This window comes from Chiloscyllium plagiosum, chromosome 8, assembly GCF_004010195.1.
Source record: "Chiloscyllium plagiosum isolate BGI_BamShark_2017 chromosome 8, ASM401019v2, whole genome shotgun sequence".
In the NCBI taxonomy this organism is placed as follows: domain Eukaryota; kingdom Metazoa; phylum Chordata; class Chondrichthyes; order Orectolobiformes; family Hemiscylliidae; genus Chiloscyllium; species Chiloscyllium plagiosum.
In genome coordinates, this window is record NC_057717.1 from 102,057,520 (window position 1) to 102,081,025 (window position 23,506).

The window sequence follows — 23,506 nt, forward strand, 5'->3', positions numbered from 1 at the left end:
AGGCTGTCTCTCGTGGTCTGACTGAGGAGTAATCCCGTTCGACTCTGAGAAATAGCCATTTTGGTTGAAGCACTTGCGGTGGATTTGCTGCAAACACTGCTGGCGCATGGAGCTGGGGTGAGATTGATGTAGCTCAATGCCACACAAGATGCCTGGCTGGAGAAATCAGCAGCTGGAGTGATTTGAGGGCTGGCAGCAAGTCCAAAGATTGGCAGTCAGGAGGAGGGAAATCAGAGAAAGGACTGCGATTAGTCGCAGTGGATAGATTGTGGGATGCTGGCAAAACTGAAAGGATGGATCACTTGGATTGGCAGCAGTCAAATAGGAAAGAACATCATCCATGGTGGGACAATGCAGCCTTGCAAAACATGAACTGAAGTTTTGGCAATCCTACACTGTCCAATGTATATGATTCGTACAGTACTGCTGAAAAACTATATATTATTTGCCTTCTATGCTACAGCCACATGAACCCAAAGGCAAGAGATTATTTTGAAGTTGTACTCCCAAAAAACGATCGTGCTGTCCAACTTCAATTGACATATTTTTCATCCTTGCCTGGTGTCTGAAATAACTCCATAGAGGCTGTTATGTCATCACCAAGTCAACCTTTATTGACACATGGAGAGTCCTTGACACTGATCCAACTCCCTCAGAGCCAGCTCTCAGAGTGAACAGAACCTCTGATTTCTATCTGTCAGCCAGGGCTCCCTAATTGGACTAGGTTAACAGCCCCAATCAGGGAATGTGGTTTCTATGAGGTCCCCTTTGGCTGACCTCGTTATAATCACCGCAGTGTCCATTTTAAAACACTTTTCAGAGATGAAGAACTCTACTATTGGGAGAAAATTGATGCTTTTGAGATTTTAACCTGGATAAAAGATGGCACTGATTTTACATATTTAATAAGTATTGCATTATGCTCAGTATGTGGCAGCAGGTGACACTTGATGAAACACCATTTGAAAACTTGCTGGTTTAATTTTGATGTATTAATTTCAGGGTTATGAAGACAGCATCCAAAAAGCAGGAGACTACCTGAACGGACACTTTGATAATCTGAAGAGGGCATATTCTGTGGCAATAACAGCCTATGCACTCTCATTATTGAAAATCAACAAACTGAACACCCTGATGGAATTTGCTTCAGGAGGTAAGCCTGATTGGTAGCTGCTTGCATATTTCTTCTCCCTGTCTGAAGATCCTTCCTTTTGTTATTCTGTCCATCTCTGCACATCAGGAGGAAGTGAAATATTTGCGGAAATAAAGGTAATTTGAAAATTCTGCCTTGATTGCACCTCTGAAGCAATGATAATTTCCCTTATATATAAAACCATGAATTAAAGGTTGGGGAGCGTTTTTAGATTAGATTCGATTCCCTCCAGTGTGGAAAACAGGCCCTTCGGCCCTACAAGTCCACACCGACCCTCCGAAGAGTAAACCACCCAGACCCATTTCTCCCTGACTAATGCACCTAGCCCTATGGGCAATTTAGCACGGCCAATCCATCCTAACCTGCACATCTTTGGACTGTGGGAGGAAACCGGAGCACGCGAAGGAAACCCACACAGACATGGGGAGAATGTGCAAATGCCACACAGTCACCCGAGGGTATTGTGAGTCACCATGCCACCACAGTGAAGTTGTTTTAATTAGCAATACAAAATGGGAGGACAGTGTAAGAAATTATTAGTTTATTTTATCCAAATTCCATCCCATTGAGTGACACTGGCATAAATAGGACCACAGGTGAAATTCAGGTCCAGTCCTTTCTGTTTCATTTTCATATTGCATTGTTTATTAGACCGTCACACTATAACTAATAGGTGCAGGAGGCGACCATTCAACCCATCAAGCCTGCTCCACCATTCAATAGGATCATGGCTGATCGGTCGTTCCTCATGTCCCCTTTCCAGCCCTTTATCTATAACACTTGATTACCCGGTTGATCATGTATCTGTCCCTCTGTCTGTCTCTCAAATATACAGAAGAACTCTGTCCACACAGCTCTCTGTCAAGGAGTTCCATAGACTCTCAACCCACTATGAGAAGAAATTCCTCCTCATTTCAGTCTTAAGGTGGCACCTCTTTGTTCTGAGACTATGCCCCCTATCCCAGACTCTCCCATAAGGAGAAACATCCTCTCAGAATTTATCCTGTCAAGCTTCTGATGAATCCTAGATGTTTCAATGAGATCACCTGTCATTCTTCTAAACTCCAGTGAGTCAAATTCAAATCTGTTTAACCTTTGCTCATAATACATTCCCTCCACACCAGGGATCATACTGGTGAATCTTCTCAGAACTGCCTTCAATGAAATGGTATCTTTCCTGAAATAAAGGGACCAAGCCACTGACAGAACTCCAGATGTGGTCTCCCCAGCTCCTTGTTCAGTTGCAGTAAGACTTCCCTATTCTTATACTCCATTATATGCGAGGTACCCAGCCCTGGGCATCCCACTAGGTCAGTCTGTAACTAGGGACACCCTGCTATCAGGCTAGAGGGCAGTACTTGAGAGAAATAAGTTGATGTTAGAATGGCAAGTCTCTTAAAGAGCCTCTCCTGGATCCTAGAAACCTCAGAGTTCTTGCTGTTGTAGGACTAATGTTGTATGTAACATTCTTCCCGATGACAGGGAGGAGATGGAGAGGGATGATGTTCCTGGGCTTTATTAGTGACAAGGAATATGACATTTTAACTTTGTGGAACCAGTCAGGAATGCACTTTGGTGTGTTAGTAGCAGGATAATGGTTTATAATTATTCATTGTTTTGGAATGCAGCTGAGTAGGAATCTTGAGCATGGTCTATCTGTTGCTTTTGTGTCCAAGGGAGTTGGTTAGAGGAGAGCAAAAACAAATTTCATTTTTAAGTCAGTATTCGTTGTTCACTGAAATCCTTCTTCCTAATTTTTAAAAAGTCCAATCCAGGAGGCTAATGATTTGTTTTTCCAGAATCTTTAACTCTTGTGCAAAAGGAGAATTCAGCAGCAGCATTTTTCTGATGGAATTCTAATAGTGATTTTTACATTCTCTAATAGTGATTTTTACAATCTCTTTAACAATGCATTTGAATGTTGCTAATGTACATTTTTCTAAAAATGATGTGGAGGTGCCGATGTTGGACTGGGGTGGACAAAGTTAAAAATCACACAACACCAAGTTATTGTCCAATGGTTTAGTTGGAAGCACTAGCTTTCAGAGTACTGCCCCTGATGTAGAAGGAGGGCTGCGAAAGCTAGTGCTTCCAAATAAATCTGTTGGACAATAACCTGGTGTTGTGTGATTTTTAACTTTTTCTATAAAGTTATGTTTCAAGGGGCTTTTTCTCATGAGAAAACTATAAAAACCTAGTTTGTTTGAAATGGATGACTCAATCACATTTTCTATGAATGTGCTTTCATTATTAATATTTCTTAAGGGCTTGTGTCCAAATGATTATTAAAATTGGTTCATTTGACATACTGAGATGAAACCAGACCTTTTTATTAAAGGGGTGCAGAGGAGGTTCATTATATTCTGGAGTTGAGGGGGTTGGCTTATGAGGAATGACTGAGTAGACTGGGATTATATTTATTGGAATTTGGAAGAATGAGGGGAGATCATGTAGAAACATATAAAATTATGAAGGGAATAGAGAGATTGTTTTCACTGGCGGGTGAAGCTAGGACAAGAGGGCATAGCCTTAAAACTAAGGGGAGCAGGTTTAGGACTGAATTGAGGAGGAAGTTCTTCACCCAGAGGGTTGGGAATCTGTGGAATTCCCTGCCCAGGGAAGCAGCTGAGGCTTCCTCAGTGAACGTATTTAAAGCTAGGAAAGATCATTTTTTGATCAGTAAAGGAATTAAGGGTTATGGTGAGAGGGCGTGTAAGTGGATCCTAGTCTACGAAAAGATCAACCATGATCTTATTGAATGGTGGAGCAGGCTCGAGGGGCCAGACAGCCTACTGCTGCTCCTCGTTCTTATATTCTTATATGAAGTTCATTGAAAGGGCACTATTGGAAAGTTGTCTTTCAAAACCACTTTTTGGAAATGATATGTTATGAGCTAAGTGAACTGTCCAAGTTGAAAGATTATCCATATAATCCCTACAGTGTGGAAACAGGCCCTTCAGCCGAACAAGTCCACACTGACCCTCCAAAGAGTAACCCAGCCAGACCCATTCCCCTACATTTACCCCTGACTAATGCACCTAACTCTACATATCCCTGAACACTATGGTCAATCCGCCTACCCAGCACATCTTTGGATTGTGGGAGGAAACTGGAGCACCCAGAGGAACCCACACAGACACAGGGAGAATGTGCACACTCCACACAGACAATCACAATTACATCATCTACAAACCAAGCCAGAATGTCTCCAGTTCCTTCATCTAGATTGTTAATGTATGAAGTGAAAAGTTGTGGTTCCAACACTGAGCCTTGCATAACACCACTTGTCACTGGCTGCCATACTGAGAACGACCCTTTTATCCCCACTCTCTGCTTTCTGCCAGACAGCCAAGCTTCTATCCAGGCTAGCACCTTGCCTCTAACACCATGGGCCCTTATCTGACTCAGTAGCCTCTTTTGCGTCATCCTGTCAAAGTCCTTCTTGAAATCCAGGTAGACAACATCCATTGGCTCTCCTTGGTCTAACTTGCTCATTAATTCCAAAAAGAATTCTAGCAGATTTGTCAGGCATGACCTCCCCTTGATGAAACCATGCTGAGTTTGCCCTATTTTACCATACACTTCCAAGTATTCAGAAATCTCATCTTTCACAATGGATTCCAGGATCTTACCCATGACCGAGGTTGGGCTAATCAGTCTCTAATTTTCTGTCTTTTACCTTCGTCACTTTTTAAACAGGGGTGTCATGTTAGTGATTTTCCAGTCCTCTGAGACCCTTCCTGATTCTAGCGATTCCTGAAAGATGACCACTAACGCCTCCACTATCTCTTCAGCTATCTCCCTTAGAACTCTGGGGTGTAGTCCATCTGGTGCAGGTGATTTATCCACCTTCAGGCCATTCAGTTTTTCTAGCACCTTCTCCTTGGTGATGACCACCATACTCAGCTCTGCACCCTCACCCTCTTGAGTTTTTGGGCTATTACTCCTGTCTTCCACCATGAAGGTTGATGCAAAGTAATTATTCAGTTCCTTAGCCATTTCCTTGCTCCCCACTATCTCTCCAGCATCATTTCCAAGCAGCCCAATATCCTTTTTTGCCTCTCTTTTGCTCTTTGCTATCTAAAGAAACTCTTACAATCTTCCTTTATATTACTGGCAAGCTTACCCTCATATTTAATCTTCTCCCTCCATAATTCTTTTTTTGTTGCCCTCTGTTAGTCTTTGTAAGCTTCCCAATCCTCTGGTTTCCCATTGCCCTTTGCCACATTATATGCTTTCTCTTTGGCTTTATGCTATCCCTGACTTCCCTAGGCAGCCATGGCTGTCTCATCCTCCCTGTACCATGCTTCTCTTTTCTCGGGATGAATCTCTGCTGTGTCTCCTGAATTACTCCCAGAAACTCCTGCCATTGCTGTTCCACTGTCTTTCCTGCTGGGCTCCTCTCCCAGTCAATTCTACCCAGCTCCTCCCTCATGCCTCTGCAGTTGCCTTTATTCAGCTGTAATACCTTTACCTCTGATTCTACCATGTCCCTCTCAAATTGCAGACAAAATTCGATCATATTATGATCGCTTACTTCTGAGCCATCCTTCACCTTAAGCTCCCTTATCAAGTCTGCCTCAGTGCATAACACTAAATCCAGTATTGCCTGTTCCCTCGTGGGCTCCACCACAAGCTGCTCCAAAAAGCCATCTTGGAGACATTCCACAAATTCCTTTTCTCGCAATCCTCTTCCATACTGATTTTCCCAGTCTCCATATTGAAATCCCCCATGATAACTGTAACTTTGCCTTTCCCACACATCCTTTCTATCTCCTGGTGTATCTTGTGCCCTAGCTCCTGACTACTGTTTCGAGGCTTGTACAGAACTCCAACTCCATTTTTATTTTAACCTTTGTTCTACCCATACAGATTCTACACCATCTGACCTTGCTTTATTTCTTGCTATTGATTTAATTTCATTTCTTACTGAAAAGGCAACCCCACCCCCTCTGCCCACCTGCTTACCTTTTTGATAGAATGTAAATCCTTGAATATTCAGCTCCCAATCCTGATCCCCTTGCAACCATGTCTTTGTGATACCCACTACATCATACCTGCCGATTTTGATCTGTGGTGGGGTGATAGTGTCCCTACCTCTGAGCCAGGAAGCCTCTTTTCAAGTCCCATTTTCTGCAGATTGTGCAATCACATCTCTGGAAATTATGTATAATTGTTAATATTGACAACTGTGGGTAAAGAATTTAAAGACTCATTGTTACCAGTGGGACGACAGAAGAAAAGTACAGACCTCTCAACTTGGTGGTGGTCATAATCATAGAGCCATAGAGATGTACAGCACGGAAACAGACCCTCCGGTCCAACCCGTCCATGCCGGTCAGATATCCCAACCCAAACTAGTCCCACCTGCCAGCACCCGGCCCATATCCCTCCAAACCCTTCCCATTCATATACCCATCCAAATGCCCTTTAAATGCTGCAAATGTGCCAGCCTCCACCACTTCCCTCTGGCAGCTCATTCCATGCACATACCACTCTCTGCGTGAAAAGGTTGCCCCTTAGGAATCTTTTATATCTTTCTCCTCTCACCGTAAACTATGCCATCTAGTTCTGGACTCCCCCACCCCAGAGAAAAGACTTGGTCTATTTATCCTATCCATGCCCCTCGTGATTTTATAAACCTCTATCAGGTCACCCCTCAGCCTCCGACGCTCAAGGGGAAAACAGCCCCAGCCTGTTCAGCCTCTCCCTGTAGCTCAAATCCTCCAACCCTGGCAACATCCTTCTAAATCTTTCCTGAACCCTTTCAAGTTTTACAACATCTTTCCAATAGGAAGGAGACCAGAATTGCACGCAGTATTCCAACAGTGGCCTAAACAATGTCCTGTACAGCTGCAACATGACCTCTCAGCTCCTGTACTCAGTACTCTGACCAATAAAGGAAAGGATACCAAAAGATCACCATTTTAACTACTTCTTTCTCTTACACCTTCTAGACCAATCATACTGGGCCGACGCTGACGGTGCTAACTCATTGTACACGATTGAGGCCACAGGATATTCCCTTCTCACTCTTGTGCAGTTGAAGGAATTCGACAAAGCCGGCAAATTAGTGAAATGGTTGTCTCGAAGGAGTGAATATGGAGGCGGCTTTAGCACTACACAGGTTGCTCAATACAGCTTTACGTTTGTAACAAACTCTTTGGAAAATTAGCAACGTCTAGCAAGAATCTTGGAGAACAGAGTTTTCAAACTATTGTGGCACATATGACCCACCAGATCTGATGAACTTGAACAAAATCACAATTTGGTGCTTGTTTTTGTTGATGTTGGTTGTGGGGCAGGGTTAACCAGAACGCCCAGAGAATCCCAAAGTGTGGTGAAGGGGGACAGTTTCACACTGCTGTGGATGGATGCATGGGCTTGCCCTCATCTCGAAGACATGTCCACGATCTGGGAGGTTTACAATAATTCTGTCACCCGGAGAAAGCGTGGTCATTACCTAACAGCAGTAGAGCCTGTGGACAGCAATGAATGCCCAGCCAGTGTTTTCTGAGCCAGTCATTAAAAGAAATTACGTATTGACCTGCACAATCACTTACTCTTGACACACTCCACCCACCTCTGCAATGTTGTCAGTTAGCCCTTTTCTCCACGGTTGCTGTGGTACAAGTGATAGGGATAGTAGTGAGTAACATATTTCCACCATTTGCAAAGGGTTGGAGCACCTCTGCCCAGATTTGAGATGGTATAATTCTACACCCCAAACATGTTGTTGGGAATTGCAAAGTTGAATTGAGAGTTAGCAGAAATGCCTACACTCAGCTCATCTCCATCATTGAATTCCAATGGAAACTTTACAATTAAACCAGTGCACGTGGTCGCAATCATATTCTATTTCAAAAAGAATGGATTTTCTGATGCTGCAGCAGCTCCTCAATGCTGTCAGATCAGCAATCTAAGTCCAAATGTGCAAAGTGCATGCATCTGATTTTGGCAAATTGATATAGGATTCAGTAAGGAGAAAGTGAGGACACCTTCACTTCCTATTGCACTCTCAGCTACCTACCCCCCCAGGCCCACCCCCCCTTCCCATTTATCTCTCCACCCCCTCAGCTCACAAACCTCATTCCTGATGAAGGGCTTATGGCCAAAATGTCGATTCTCCTGCTCCTCGGATGCTGCCTGACCCGCTGTGCTTTTCCAGCAACACACTCTCAACTTGGATTCAATAACCATCACCATTTCATGTTGCTGATATACTGTACTGAACAAATAAGAATTTGATCTGCTTATACTGAATGATGAAACTCAGTTTTATTTGTTAGGAGCTTTTTTTTGTTTATTACTACCAGGTTTTATTAAATAAGCAAAAAAAAACAGTTGGTGCTGGAGGGTCGCTTTTCAGACTGAAGGCCTGTTACCAGCAATCTGTTACAAGCATCAGTGCTGGGCCCACTGCTTTTGGTCATTTATATAAGTGATTTGGATGTGAACATCGGAGGGATAGTTCATAACTTTGCAGATGACACCAAAATTGGAGGTGTAGTGTGCAGTCAAGAAGGTTACCTCAGAGAACAATGTGACCTTGATAAGATAGGCCAGTGGGCTGAGGTTTGGCAGATGGAGTTTAATTTAGATAAATGTGAGGTGCTGCATTTTGGAAAGGCAAATCAGAGCAGGAATAATACACTTAATGGTAAGGACTAGGGAGTGTTGCTGAACAAAGAGACCTTGGAGTGCAGGTTCATAGCTCCTTAAATGTGGGTAGATAGGAAGTGAAGAAGATGTTTGGTGTGCTTGCTTTTGTTGGTCAGTGCATTGACTACAGGAGTTGGGAAGTCATGTTGCAGCTGTACAGGACATTGGTTCAGCCACTTTTGGAATACTGCGTTCAATTCTGGTCTCCCTGCTTTAGGAAGGATGTTGTGAAACTTGATAAGATTCAGAAAAGATTTACAAGGATGTTGCGAAGGTTGCAGGGTTTGAGCTATTGGGACAGGTTGAATAGGCTGGGGCTATTTCCCCTGGAGCGTTGGAGGCTGAGGGGTGACCTTATAGAGGTTTATAAAATCAGGAGGTGCATGGATAGGGTGAGTAACCAGGGTCAAAATGTGTGGTGCTGGAAAAGCACAGCTGGTCAGGCAGAATCTGAGGAGCAGGAGAGTCAACCTTTCTAGCATAAGCTCTTCATCAGGAGTGTGGGAGCCAGGGTCTTTTCCCCAGGACTGGGGAGTCCAGAATGCGAGGCATAGGTTTAGGGTGCGAGGGGAAAAATTTAAAAGGGCAACCTTTTCAGGCAGAGGGTTGTGCGTGTATGGAATGAGTTAATAGAGGAAGTGCTAGAGTCTGGTACAATTGCAACTTTTAAAAGGCATCTGGATAGGTACACGATTAGGAAGGGCTGAGAAGGATATTGGCCAACTGCTGGCAAATGGGACTAGATTAATTTAGGATATCTGGTCAGCATGGACAAGTTGGACTGAGGGGACCATTTCCTTGCTGTACATGTGTCTGTAACTCTATCATGCTGTGTTAGCTGATGAGTGTCCCTTTGAGCAAGTTCATGGCATCCTTATGATGAAGAAATGATTTAGTTCTGAGCTTTTCCAAAGTGTGAAGTTGTTTAAAACGACTTTAAGTCGTCACTGCATTGCTTATTTAAAACCTGCGACCTTCAGTACCTCCGAGAACAAAGTCAGGAACTGCAAAGGAGCACCACATTTATAAATTCTTTACCCAGTGGTACACCCTAACGTACTCAGAAGTATATCCACCATTGTGGCTGTGTCAAAATCCTGGGGCTCCCTTTCTGACATCTTTGTGGATCTCCCTCCATCACCTGGTTCAAGAAGGTGGTTTACCACAGATTCTGAAGCCTAGCTGTCTTTTGGTAACAAATCTATGTGTTTGTTGATGGAGTTTGTGGATGAGTGCCATGCTTCTAGGAATTCCATGGCTGTTCTTTGTTTCGCTTGCCCTATAATGGTAGTGTTGTCCCAGTCAAATTCATGTTGCTTGTCATCTGCGTGTGTGGCTACTAGGGATAGCTGGTCGTGTCGTTTCGTGGCTAGTTGATGTTCGTGGATGCGGATCGTTAGCTGTCTTCCTGTTTGTCCTATATAGTGTATTGTGCAGTCCTTGCATGGGATTTTGTACACTACATTAGTTATGCTAATGTGGGTATCGGGTCCTTCGTTCTGGTGAGTTGTTGTCTGAGAGTGGCTGAACTTCCAGCTCGGCGAACAGAACCACAGCAATGAGCACCCGAGCTACAAATCTTCTCACAAATTTTGGTAACAAAGACTGACTTTGCCAGTGATGCCTCCAGCCCATTAAGGAATAACAGAAAGCTAATGGATGGAGCTCTTAGAGATAGTGGAATCAAGGGTTATGGGCATATGGCAGGAACAGGATACTGATTGTGGATGATCAGCCATGACCATAATGAATGGAGGTGCTGGCTCGAAGGGCTGAATGGCCTAATCCTGCACCTATTGTTTATTGCTATTGTCTATTGTTTGTAATGTGCAGACTTATCCATTGATTTTGGATTAATGTGATTCTATGAGATTTTAAGATTTAATGCCTTTATCCCCTGCACTCCCAAATTAGAACTGGAACACTGCTTACTTTGTCTGTTCTGAAATTTCTTGATTATTCTTGGAGAGGTTAAATTGAACCCAAGCGATAAAATATTTCTTAAGCAAGCAATTTAAAATTTTTACTTCTCAATTTCCTCTAACATTTTTTTCTTTCCACCCTGCCTTAGGCGACAATGGTTGCTTTACAAGCTCTTGCCAAGTATCAGATGGATATTCCCGAAGTGAAAGAAATTGACTTGGATGTCAAGGTACTCATTCCCGGCAGGAACAGACCAGTTAGTTGGCATTTTGACTCAACAAGTAAATATGTGGCAAAATCAGAAAGGGTGAGTTATCACATAAATCCTATTTTAAAGCAATTCTTTTTGATGCACCCTAACTGGGGATTTGTGCTTGTTGTTGGTTTGAGCATAAGTATTGTAATTTTGCTTTTGCGTCTGTTTCTCAGTATAGTATTTTTGCTTCCAAACTATAGAAGTGTATTTACTAACTTTGCGTTACATTGCATTGAGTGGGCAGTAACGATATGGGTCATTCATTCCTCCTGGTCTGCGCCTGCATTTAGGCTTCACAGCATCTTCATTCATCCCACTTCACGAAAGCAACATGAATTTGACTGGGACAACACTACCATTATAGGGCAAGCGAAACAAAGAACAGCCAGGGAATTCCTAGAAGCATGGCACTCATATTGCATATATGTTTTCAGAAGCTATGATGTTTAAAACCTGTTTTGCTCAATAATTTTGTGTTGACTGGCTCAGGAGTTGACAGTTTTATTGTGTACAAAAAAGGAATTCTTGTCAAATTCCGATGGCATGTAACGGATGTACAATTTTCAGCCAGCCAACTGCATGGTGAGGTACCAGGTTTGTCACTGTAGGGGAGTGGAAACCTTCACAAAGCATCTCATATATTTCCTACAGCAAGAAATGAACTCATCTCTCGAGGTCATTTGGCCAGGCCTCTAGATTCCTACAACAGTACCTTCAAAAACCCCATTCTGAAAATGTTGGATTTTTGAAATAAAAACCGTGAAATGTGAGTTCTCAGTAGGTCTGATAAGACTGGAGAAAGTAATTATTTATGCTTCACAGAAGCAGGAATGGGCCATTCAGCTCCTTGAGTGTGTTTCAGGTCTGTGGTCTTAGGATAATATAATGTTTCAACTTTTAACTTTGTCAGGTGACTCAGTCTCTTTACTGCTGACCAACCAACGGAATGTCATATTTCTGCAATGAATAATGTCCAAAGATGTGTTGGTTAGGTGGATTGGCCATGGTAAATTGCCCTATTGTGTCCAGGAATGTGCAGGCTGGGTGGATTAGCCATGGGAAATGCAGGGGTAAGGGCTGGGTCTGGGTGGGATGCTCTTTGGAGGATCAGTGCAGACTTAATGAGCCAACTGGCCTCTTTTACACTGCATGGTTTCTATGATGCTATGAATACTTAGCAATGACTACCTCTAACAAGAAAATTCCCAGTAATTCCTCCTTGGCAGAATAAGGGCAGGCAATTAATGAGGTGGAATTCCTTCATTCAGAGGTGATGGAGCTTCCAAATGTCCTGTCCCAGAGATTCGACTGAGTCAGCAAGACTGAGATGGCAGATCCCTCCCTGTTAAATACATTGAGAGAAACAGGGAGAATGCAGGAAAATGGTACTGAAGAGATGATCAGCTGTGATCTCAGTGACTTAATCCTGCTCCCGTTTCTTATGATCTCATGTTGACCTTCTGTGATACTGCTATTGCTGATTTGACACCATGAAGCCTTAATTTGTTAGAATTGGCCTGAATCTTATAACAAGACCAGAACTAGATTATCACTTTGGCTGCAATGTCAGAGCTAAGACTGGATAAGACCCTGCCTGACTTAATTCACCTGCTACCTCATCCAAGGCCTCTCCAGCATTCATGAGGTTCAAGTGGTATGCCAGCACATGCGTACACCTTAACTGTGCATCACTTAAGTGCTGAGTGCCAGAGACAAAGCAGCTTGCTTGTTTGGCACTCAGACTTTAGGCTCAGTATCAATCCCAGCAAATCAACATTGCAACCAGATCTCAGAGCCTTTGCTCACCCCAGTTGGTGTGCTGATGCATTTTGACAGGTTCTGGAAGTCACTGCCTTGCATAGACTTCAGAGGTCTGTGCAGGGGGAAAGTAAAAAGAGAGGGAAATTTGTCCACAACCGCGATTGCACTGAGAATGAATTGTGCATTATCTGCAAGACACATTTCATTACAGTTAATTTGACTGTGATTCCCAATATTGTAACAGTTACCAATGAGATGGACAAGAGCAGTAAGAACTCCATTCTCTCCAATGCTTCACCTTAATCAGGGGTGGCACAGTGGTTAGCACTGCTGCCTTGCAATGCCAGGGGCCTGGGTTCAATTCTAGTCTTGGGCAACTGTCTGTGTGGAGTTTGCATGTTCTGCCTGAGTCTGTGTGGGTTTCCTCCTACAACCCAAAGATGGCTGAGGGGTGACCTTATAGAGGTTTACAAAATTATGAGGGGCATGGATAGGGTAAATAGGCAAATTTTCCTGGGGTCAGGGAGTCCAGAACTAGAGGGCATAGGTTTAGGTGAGAGGGGAAAGATATAAAAGAGACCTAAGGGGCAACCTTTTCACACAGAGGATGGTACGGGTAGGAATGAGCTGCCAGAGGAAGTGGTGGATGCTGGTCCAATTTCAACATTTAAGAGGCATTTGTATGGGTATATGAATAGGAAGGTTTTGGAGGGATATAGGCCAGGTGCTGGCAGGTGGAACTAGATTGGGTTGGAATATCTGGTCGGCATGGACGGGTTGGACTGAAGGGTCTGTTTCCATGCTGTACATCTCTATGGCTCTATGACTCTATGTGCGGTTTAGGGTAAATTGGCAATGCTAAACTGTTCATAGCATTCAGGGATGTATCGGTTAGGTGCATTAGTCAAGTAGGGGAATGGGTCTGGCTGGGTTACTGTTAGGAAGGTCAGTTTGGACTTGTTGGGCCGAAGGACCTGTTTCCACACTGCAGTGATTCTATGATTCTTAACTTGCAATCTGGATTCTTGGACACACATGTTCACCACCACTTCAGGTCATGAAAAGGACCCCCTCACCACCTCCATTTTTCAGCCCTTACCATTCAGTCACATTCTGAAGACAAAGAACAAAAGAGCACTAGGCAGCTTTTCTATAATTTTCTTTTCATTTCTAATTTGTCCAATCATAGATTGAATTAAAGTGTTACGTCACTTTATCGTATAGTTTCTTCCTTCAATTTTATTATGTTAACCCTTTTGGAATGTCTCTTCACTCAGAGAGTGATGAGCCTCTAGAATTCTTTACCACAGAACATATTGAATATTTGTGATACAGTACTTAGGGCTATAACACAGGTAACAGAGAACTGAGTTGGATAAATGGCCATGATCATATTGAATGCTGAAGCAGGCTCAAAGGGCTGAGTGGCCTCCTCCTGCTCCTTTTTTAAATGTTAAATAAGTGCAATGTCAGGTTGAATGGCTAATCTACACTCTTCATATTTCAGATGAGTGCCCTTGAAAAATTTACAATACAAGCAAATGGAAAAGGACAAGGAACAGTGAAAGTAAGTATGTCTCATTTTTGTAAATGCAGTGCCATTAATACAGTAGTCCATCATGCAGGTATCATTCAGGTCACCCCCACCCTGCCTTTTTGAGGGAAAAGGTTTACCATCTTTTTTGACAAGCTCATTTTCTCAGTCATGAATCCTTTTTACACATTCACCCTGTTGCCTTTTTACAGCATTGAGACCAGAGCTCTTGTATCATCTCACTTTCTACAAAGAACAATTGTATTACTAAACAGACTGACACCATTTACCATCTTTTTTGACAAGCTCATTTTCTCAGTCATGAATTCTTTTTACACATTCACCCTGTTACCTTTTTACAGCATTGAGACCAGAGCTCTTGTATCATCTCACTTTCTACAAAGAACAATTGTATTACTAAACAGACTGACACCAAAAACCCCACCGCCCTGTGGCCAACCACTGCAACTCCCCCTCCCACACCCCCAAGGACATGGAAGTCCTGGATCTCTTCCACCGCCAAATCGAAACCACCCCGCCAACTGGAGGAAGAATGCTTCATCTTCTGCCTTGGGTCCCTACAACCCATACACACAGCATCAGCATCGACTTATGCTTGAAATGTTGATTCTCCTGCACCTGGGATGCTGCCTGACCCTCTGTGTTTTTTCAGTGCCATGCTTTTCAGCTCTGAACGTGCAGCATCTGCCGTCCTCACCTTCCCTTGGTTTATCCATAAGGCTAAACATGGTCACCGGTACATGCAGACAAAACCTCTGTCATGGCAGGCGGCAGGAAGCATCTGTGGATGCATCAATGATGCCACTGCTTCCTCTGCACATTGTCAACGTAGCTCAGGGGAGTGATGGTGACTGGTTTATGGTACTCACTTCAGTTGTAGCGGCTCATCTCTGATTTAAATGAGGCATTATCCAGCATAACATTTCTTGGTAAGTATTTGGATAATAATATTTGGCCCCTTCAGTCTCCTATGCTTAGCTTAGAGTCAGAGAGAGAGAGAGAATGGCCCAGTGGTATTATCACTGGACTGTTAATCCAGAGACCCAGGTAATGTCCTGGCAATCCAGGTTCACATTCGGCAGGTGATGGAATTTGAATTCAATAAAAATCTGGAGTTAAAGAATCTATTGACGGCTATGACAATTGTTGGGAAAATCCCAGCCGGTTCACTAATGTCCTTTAAGGAAGGAAACTGCCATCCTTACCTGGTCTGGCCTACATGTGACTCCAGACTCACAGCAATGTGGTTGGTTCTTAATTACCATGCGGACAATTAGGGATGGGCAATAAATGATGGCCTAATCAGCGACGCCCACGCCCCCGAATGCATAAAAAAAGTTGTAGCGAGATTCAGGAAATGCCAATCAATCCATCAGAAGGTTAAGCTTCATGGACAATTGCAGGGCATATGCACAGCAACTGACTTTAACCATACCCTGATGGACAACACATAGGAAAGATGATTTGTAGAATCAGCCAAGTGAGTCAATGCTGTCACTCTGAAGAGCATCCCACCCCATCCACATAACCCTGGATTTCCCATAGCCAATCCAGCCACCTAACCTAAACATTCCTGGACACTATGGGGCAATTTCCCATGGCCAGTCCACCTGACCTGCACATCTTTGGACTGTGGGAGGAAGCCAGAGCAAACCCACATGGAGAGTCACCCAGGGCTAGAATCGAACCCAGGTCCCTGGCGCTGTGAGGTAGTAGTGCTAACCATTGAGCCACCGTGCTGTCCATGGATTGATTTTATTATTTCACATGTCTAGACGGAAAGGAAAAATTCCCCTTGGTGGAGGGATCAATAATCAAGAGGCAACAGGTTGAAAGGACATGTGAATAAAAAGCATTTTCACCCAGAGGTTGGTGGGAATCCGGAACCCACTGCTTGTAAGGGTTGGCAAAGAAACCCTCATCACATTTACGAAGTATCTAGATTTGCTCTTGAAATACCAAGACATACAAAGCTATGGGATACATGCTGAAAAATGGGATTACAATAGTGAAGTGCGTACTATTGACTGGTACGGATGTGATGGGCCGAAGGGCTTTTTCTGTACAATAGACCTCTGTGATTCAATGACTTTACTGCTTTATGAATGGCCATTGTTTCTGCTTTTACTCTGCAGGTTCTAACTAGCTATCACGCTCTGTTGTCCAAACAAGTAAAAGAATGCAAGAAATTTGATGTGAGAGTAAGTGTGGAAGAGATACCTCAAGGTGAGCTGTGTGCTGACTATCTTAAGATCATTACTTCCCACAATTAACTGCAGCGGAACCAAATGAGCAATAGAGCAATGGTAAAAGTCATTCTTACATCTGTTGAGAAATACGTGAAATTTTTGCTTGCTTAATAGTTAAAATAGATTGGATCCTGGTCTCAGGGATACGACCCTGTCAATTAATTGATATGTAATAGCTATAATTGAGGGCCCGTGTGTGCACCGTGGTAACGTCCCTATCTCTGAGCCAGAAGATCCAGGTTTAAGTCCCACCTGTTCCAGAATAACATCTCTGAATGGGTTGATACAGAAAATATCTATATTTGTTATGTTCTGGGACAATAATCTGAACAGAGTGGAGAGTTAAGTTCAATTCATGAAATGAATTTGAATTGAAAAGCTAGAGTAAATGATAGTGACCTTGAGACCACCATATCTAAAAGCCATCTGGTACATTAATGTGGGAAAAATCTGGTGTTGCTTACATGCACACAGTATTATATTTATCCTCTGAGACACCAGCGGGTTTAGCTGAAGCGCAATTCAGCGTGGGTGATAAATACTGGCTCCTCCACATCCCATAAAGGAATTGGAAAAACGAGCGGTGTTATTGCCTGGGTTTGTCTCACAGTTGGGCCTTTGCAAAACAAAGTGATGTTGAAATAATTTCAGGGTAAGAGATAAACAGTGAATGTCCCAGAAGGATTTAGCCATCAATTCTGCCCAGTTTTCACTAGAATGAGGCAGTTGAAGATCTCCTCAATGAAGTACAATAATTCCAGGAATGGTAAACATTTTCAGAGAAGCAAAGGAACCTCATGGCCAGAGAAAGGTTTGACTGTGGACAAATGGAAAAGAGGGGGACATAATGGTTTGAGACATTCAGTAAAGAATTGCTTGTCTCTGGGAATAACTTTCGAAGCTGAATGATAAATGTAATCAATTATAAAACCTTTGAGAGACCAATGTCCCTCCAAGGAAGAGTAGATTTCATCTTGTATAATGCTTTGACAGACAGTTATTAAAGCGTAAGGGTCACTGAGGCATAGAGGGAGCCAGTCTGTTGCAGTTGTCTAAGGAGCAGTTCTGTCCATTTCATTGCCCCTCTCTATCCAACTCTGTCTCCACAAATGCCAGCACTGCTTTGATTTGACAAGTGGGTAGATGGGTGGCACAGTGGCTCAGTGGTTAGCACTGCTGCCTTACAGCACCAGGGACCCAGGTTCGATTCCAGCGACTGTCTGTGTGAAGTGTGCACGTTTTCCCCATTTCTGTGTGGGTTTCTTCCTACAGTCCAAAGATGTGAAGGTTAGGTGAATTGGACATGCTAAATTGTCCCATACTTTTGTCCAGGTTAGGTGCATTCGGGGAAATGTAGAGTAATAGGGTAGGGGGATGGGTCTGGATGGGATGCACTTCGGAGGGTTGGTGTGGACTTGTTGGGCTGAAGGGCCTGTTTCCACACTGTAGAGATTTTATGATTCAAATGGAGTACCACAGAAGTTTGTGCTAGGACCTCAGCTTCAACACAGTGACTGAGATGAAGAGATCTAAGGCATAGTAGCTAAAGTTGTAGATGACACAAAGAAACGTAGGAAAGTCTGTGCTGTAGAGGACTTTAAAGAACAAAATTCATTGATGATTAGATTCCCTACAGTGTGGAAACAGGCCCTTTGGCCCAACAAGTCCACACCGACCCTCTGAAGAGTAACCCACCCACTTCCATTTCCCTCTGACTAATGCACCGAACACTACGGGCAATTTAGCATGGCCAATTCACCTGACCTGGACATCTTTGGACTGTGGGAGGAAACCGGAGCACCTGGAGGAAACCCACGCAGACACGGGGAGAATGTGCAAACTCCACACAGACAGTTGCCCGAGGCTAGGAACCTGGCGCCGTGAGGCAGCAGGGCTAATCACTGAGCCACCATGCCACCCTCAATGTGTTGGCTGACCCTACATTTATTGTCTTGTGGCCCTTAAGAAGTTGACAGTGAGCTGCCTTCTTGAACCACAGCAGTCTGTGTAGTATCCAGGCACACTGTTAGGAAGAGAATTCTAGGATGTTGACCCAGTGACACTGAAGGAATAATAACATATTTCCAAGGCAGGATGGTGAGTGGCTTGTAGGGGAACTTGCAGGAGGTGGGGTTTCCAACTGTCTGCTGCCCTTATCCATCTGTATGGAAGTGGTTTTGGGTTTGGAAGGTGCGGCCTAAGGGGCTTAGGTGAATTTCCGCAGTCTATCTTGTAGATAGTACACACTGCTGCTACAGAGCATCAGTGATGGAGACAGTGGGATGTTGGTGGTTTAGACTTGAGGTTGCAGATGGGTACAGATAGCGTAAATGAGCTGGCCAGTTGTTCACTTTAGCAGGAAGAAAGCAAATAATACAATGAATGGAAAATTCTGAAATGTAGCGTGATCTAGGTTTTTCATGCATGAGTCACTAAATGTTCGAATGCAAGTGCAGTAAGTAATGAAGAAGGGTAATGAAATGCTCTCATTTGTTACGAAAAGGTTTGAACTAAGCATGTTACATTTCAGATATATGGGGCAATGTAGAGACTCTCAAATACCGTGTCTCCTTATTTCATTAAGGATGTAAGTGTGTGGAGGGCAGTTCAGGTGAGGTTTAGATTGATACCTGGAATGAGTGGGTTGTTTTTTGAGGAAAGCTTGGAGAGAGTAGGCTTGCTTTCATTTCGAAAAGAGAGAGGTGACTTGATAGATGTTTAAAATATCCTGAATAGCCTTCACAACATGGACATGGAAAGAACGAAGGAACACTGTTTAAAAATTAGGGACTGACCTGGATGTAAGTTTGCTCACTGAGCTGGAAGATTCGTTTTCAGACATTTCGCCACCATACTAGCTAACATAATCAGTGAGCCTCTGGATGAAGCACTGGTGGGTATGGCCTGATCTCTATTTATGTATTTAGGTTTCCTTGGGTTGGTGATGTCATTTCCTAGGGTGATGTCTTTTCCTGTTCTTTTTCTCGGGGGTGGTAAATGGGGTCCAGGTCAATGTGTTTGTTGATAGAGTTCCGCTTGAAATGCCATGCTTCTAGGAATTATCGCGCATGTCTCTGTTTGGCTTGTCCTAGGATAGATTTGTTGTCCCAGTCGAAGTGGTATCCTTCCTCATCTGTGTGTAAAGATACTAATGAGAATGGGTCATATCTTTTTGTGGCTAGTTATGTTCATGTATCCTGGTGGCTAGTTTTCTGCCTGTTTGTCCAATGTAGTGTTTGTTACAGTTCTTGCAAGGTTTTTTTTTGGAAGGGATTGCAAGGCATTGACCTTTTAAGACAGAAATGAAGATATTTTTTTCTATGACTGTTTAATTTTGGGACTCTGTGGCTCAGAAGGTGTTTGAGTCACAACCGTTGAATACTTTTAAGGTAGAGATGGATAGATTCTTGTCAGGCAAAGGAATCAAACCTTATTGGGAGCAGATGAGAACATGGATTCCGAAACTCACGCAGATCAGCTGGGGTCTTGCTGATTGTTAAAATAATCTCAAAAGGACTGAATGGCCTAATTCTGCTGCCTGTTTGTACGCTGTGAAGAAAATGTTCTTCCTCAAGCAACTTTTCAGCAATTCTGTCCAGCCCCTTGATTTGGATTCAATGTCAGTTTCCTCACTTCCCCTCCCCCCACCTTGTCCCAGATCCAGCCTTCCAACTCAGCACTGCACTCTTGAACGATCCTACCTGTCTATTTTCCTTCCCATGTATCCACTCCACCCTGCTCTCCGACCTATAACCATCAATCCCCGCCTTCACCTACCTATTGCATTCCCAGCTACGTTTCTCCCAGCCTCACGCCCGTCCTCCCATTTATCTCTCAGCCCCCTTGGGCCACCCCCTTATTCCTAATGAAGAGCTTACGCCCAAAACGTCGACTCTTTCCTGCTCCTCAGATGCTGCCTGACCGGCTGTGCTTTTCCAGTGCCACACTTTTTGACTCTGGAGTTTCAAATACCAATGTGGTCATGATTTCAAAATCATGGCCCCAAGATTGCCTTGGGATTCTGAGATTTCTGGGACAGTATGAGATTTTCAAAATTTTTTTGGGGTTTAGGAATAGGGGACCTCTTCAATACCAATAAATGGTCCATTGAGCCCTGTTAGGAGCTTGTTATTTGGCTGGGAAGAATTGAACTTTCAATATGCAATTTGGCAAATCCCCAAAGATTCATTATAAGAACATTAAAAAACTTCTTGGGATTTGTTGAAAATCGAGCCATATTGATTGATGAGCTTTTATTTTGTCTGTTTAGCCATTTGTACCAGCATGTAGACTGCACACGTTCTGAGGAGCTGTGTGTTTTGTTTGATAAGGTAGTGCAGTTCCCAGTCTCCCCACTGGAGCCTAGCAGCCAGTTCTTGACCCTGAAGGAACTCAGCACCACTAATGAAGTGAAGCATTTGAGGATTTGGCACCTTTAATCTGTGCCCTCAAGGCCTTGTACCATTAGCTACACTGTAAAGGCTTTCTCTGTCTGATTTATCTAAACCTATCATTACCGCTCATTGTCCCCAAGGCCAACAACGTCTCCAACTGAGACTTTGTAGTTAATGTCCCTCAACCCTACAGTCCTTGTTTCTTCTCAATGACCTTTAAGTCTGATCACGAGTGTGTGCAAATTCTTTATTCCATTAGACTTCCATTGCATTAATGACAACCTGTATTCTATTGTAGCGTTTTTTTTACATGACCAGTCATACATTCCTTGGTCTTTAGAAGGGTGAGAATTGATTTCTTTTTAAGAGGCTTGACAGGATAGATGTGGGAGAATCTTTACCCATACCAGGAAGCCGACAGCTTTATTATTTTAAGTCTCTTCTGGGATATAACCTTGATGATGATGCTACAGTCCATTGCCTACTTGTAATTGCTGTTGAGAAAATGATGGTGATCTGCTTTTCTTAACTGCTGCAGTTGAAATACTATTTGGGGAGGGAGTTACAGGAATTCGGCCCAGTGACACTGGTTTTCTGGTGAATATTATTCCCAAATCATTACTGAGATCTGCTGATCTGACATTTATGTCTTTGATGTTTGCTAATTGGGTTTCACTGGTGACTATGTTTATTACAATAGTGGCTAATCCTTATAATTACTGGATTGGCTGTCAGAATGACCTTAGATCAGGAAAAGAATAACATAAGTACAATTTAATTGATCCTTTATCCACATTTGAGTACATAATTGTGAATTGAAGTGTTCTTAATTGCAATAACTTTTTCTTTTGCATTGGTACAGCACATCGACCCCAAGATGCTCTGAATTCTCTGCTGATAACCGTCTGTGCTCAGTAAGAAACGCTGATTTCAATACATTGATTACATTTGAGACCTGATATTGTCAAAGAAATTAGTTGGGCAAGTTTCTGGATGGAAAATAATCAATACACATATTTAAAACCTTGTATTAACATTGGTTCAGTCTTGCATTGTCAATTGAACTACTCCTCATAAAATCAACAATCTTTGCACATGAAGTCAAAGATTATCTAATTACGATCAAACTCTCTGCTCCTGCTCCATCGCTCAATTATGTATGAGGAGCTCATAGACTACTGTCACTAACAGTGAAGCCATCCACTGACCTGGCTGTGCTCATCTCCTTCCTTGGTGCTCATCAAAGCAAACCTTCTATTGACCGACCTCTGAACTTTTATCTTAGTTTCTCTTCTTTCTCTTTTCACTGATGATTCAAATATAATTTGTCCACTGGACCCATCTTCTGTGACCCATCACGCCATTCTCATACATCTGCTGACCAGGCAAGTTGCTTTCCTGGTTTCCATGCTAGATGACGTTGTAAAATGTTCACTGTCCTTGGGTGTTTCGTCAACTTGTTTAATACAATTGCAATTGAGCCCCTCTATCCTTACACACTTACACCTCATCTCCAAAACCTGCTTTTAGTCAGGGTGCTGTCTCGATTCCATGTTTCGATTTCTCCAGTCAGGATTCCACTCCTCCATAACAATGAAACTGTTCTAACTTAAGATACAGATGGCATCCTTAGTACCTAGCCCTCATATTAGCTGCTTTCTTGAACTGCTGCATTCAGATTGGTGTAATTGTAATGTAATCATTGTGCTGTTGGGGAGAGAGTTCAGGATTTTGATGCACTGGCAATATTGGAACTTCAATATAGTCATGTGTCTGGATGGTGTTTACCTTGGAGGGAAGCCTGTAGCTAATTGTGTACCCCTGTCCCTGTTGCCCTTTCTCTTGAGCCTTTAGTGGTTTTGGAGTTAGAAGATGAGGTCAAAAGAGCCTTGGTGATTTGCTCTTGTCGATTTACAGTTGGTGCACATTGTTTCCACTTGGGCCGATGGTGGAATGAGTGAGCATTGAAGGTGGTGGATGGAGTGCCATCAAGCACATTGCTTTCTCTCAGGGGCGATGAACTTCTTCAGTCTTGCTGGAGAGGCATTCATCCAAGCAAGTGGACAGTATTCCAGCACACCTCTGACTTGTGCCTTGTAGATAGTGGGCAGACTTTCAGGAGTCATCAGGCCATCAACAGAATTCTCAATCTCTGCCCTGCTCTTGTAACCAGATAAGACTGCATCTGGGGTCCTCACTTTCTCCTAATAAATGCTGGCTAGCCAATGATGCCCTAATGCTGCGAATGAATAAATAAAAATGGTGTATTAATTACAATCTACATTTATGGTCGTTGATAAGACTTGTGTGATAATGATGGTGTTGATTCACTGATGGTAATGCCATTGACAATGAGGTGGAGATAGTTAGCTCTCCCTTGTCCTCAAGCTAGTCTAACTGAAACCTACATTTCCCCATGGACTTAGATTCCACATATATGATACCTCATCTTGACAAGTCACCATCTCTCTTGACTCCTCTAGAGTTTTAAGCTACTTGTCTGGTTAACAGATATAGTGGGGAAGACTGCCTGGGTTGACCTCCTGCCTTCGA

General features: G+C 43.2%; 1 protein-coding gene across 1 annotated transcript in view; it reads left to right on the top strand.

Annotated features, from left to right (window-relative positions):
• Positions 1 to 23,506, top strand: part of LOC122552261 (complement C3-like) — a 111,106-nt gene that overhangs the window by 62,073 nt on the left and 25,527 nt on the right. The window contains exons 28-33 of the mRNA XM_043694948.1: positions 1,003 to 1,153; positions 7,111 to 7,280; positions 10,887 to 11,045; positions 14,263 to 14,322; positions 16,446 to 16,536; positions 21,816 to 21,867. Coding sequence (XP_043550883.1) covers positions 1,003 to 1,153; positions 7,111 to 7,280; positions 10,887 to 11,045; positions 14,263 to 14,322; positions 16,446 to 16,536; positions 21,816 to 21,867 — 683 coding nt within the window. The remainder of the gene's footprint in view (positions 1 to 1,002; positions 1,154 to 7,110; positions 7,281 to 10,886; positions 11,046 to 14,262; positions 14,323 to 16,445; positions 16,537 to 21,815; positions 21,868 to 23,506) is intronic.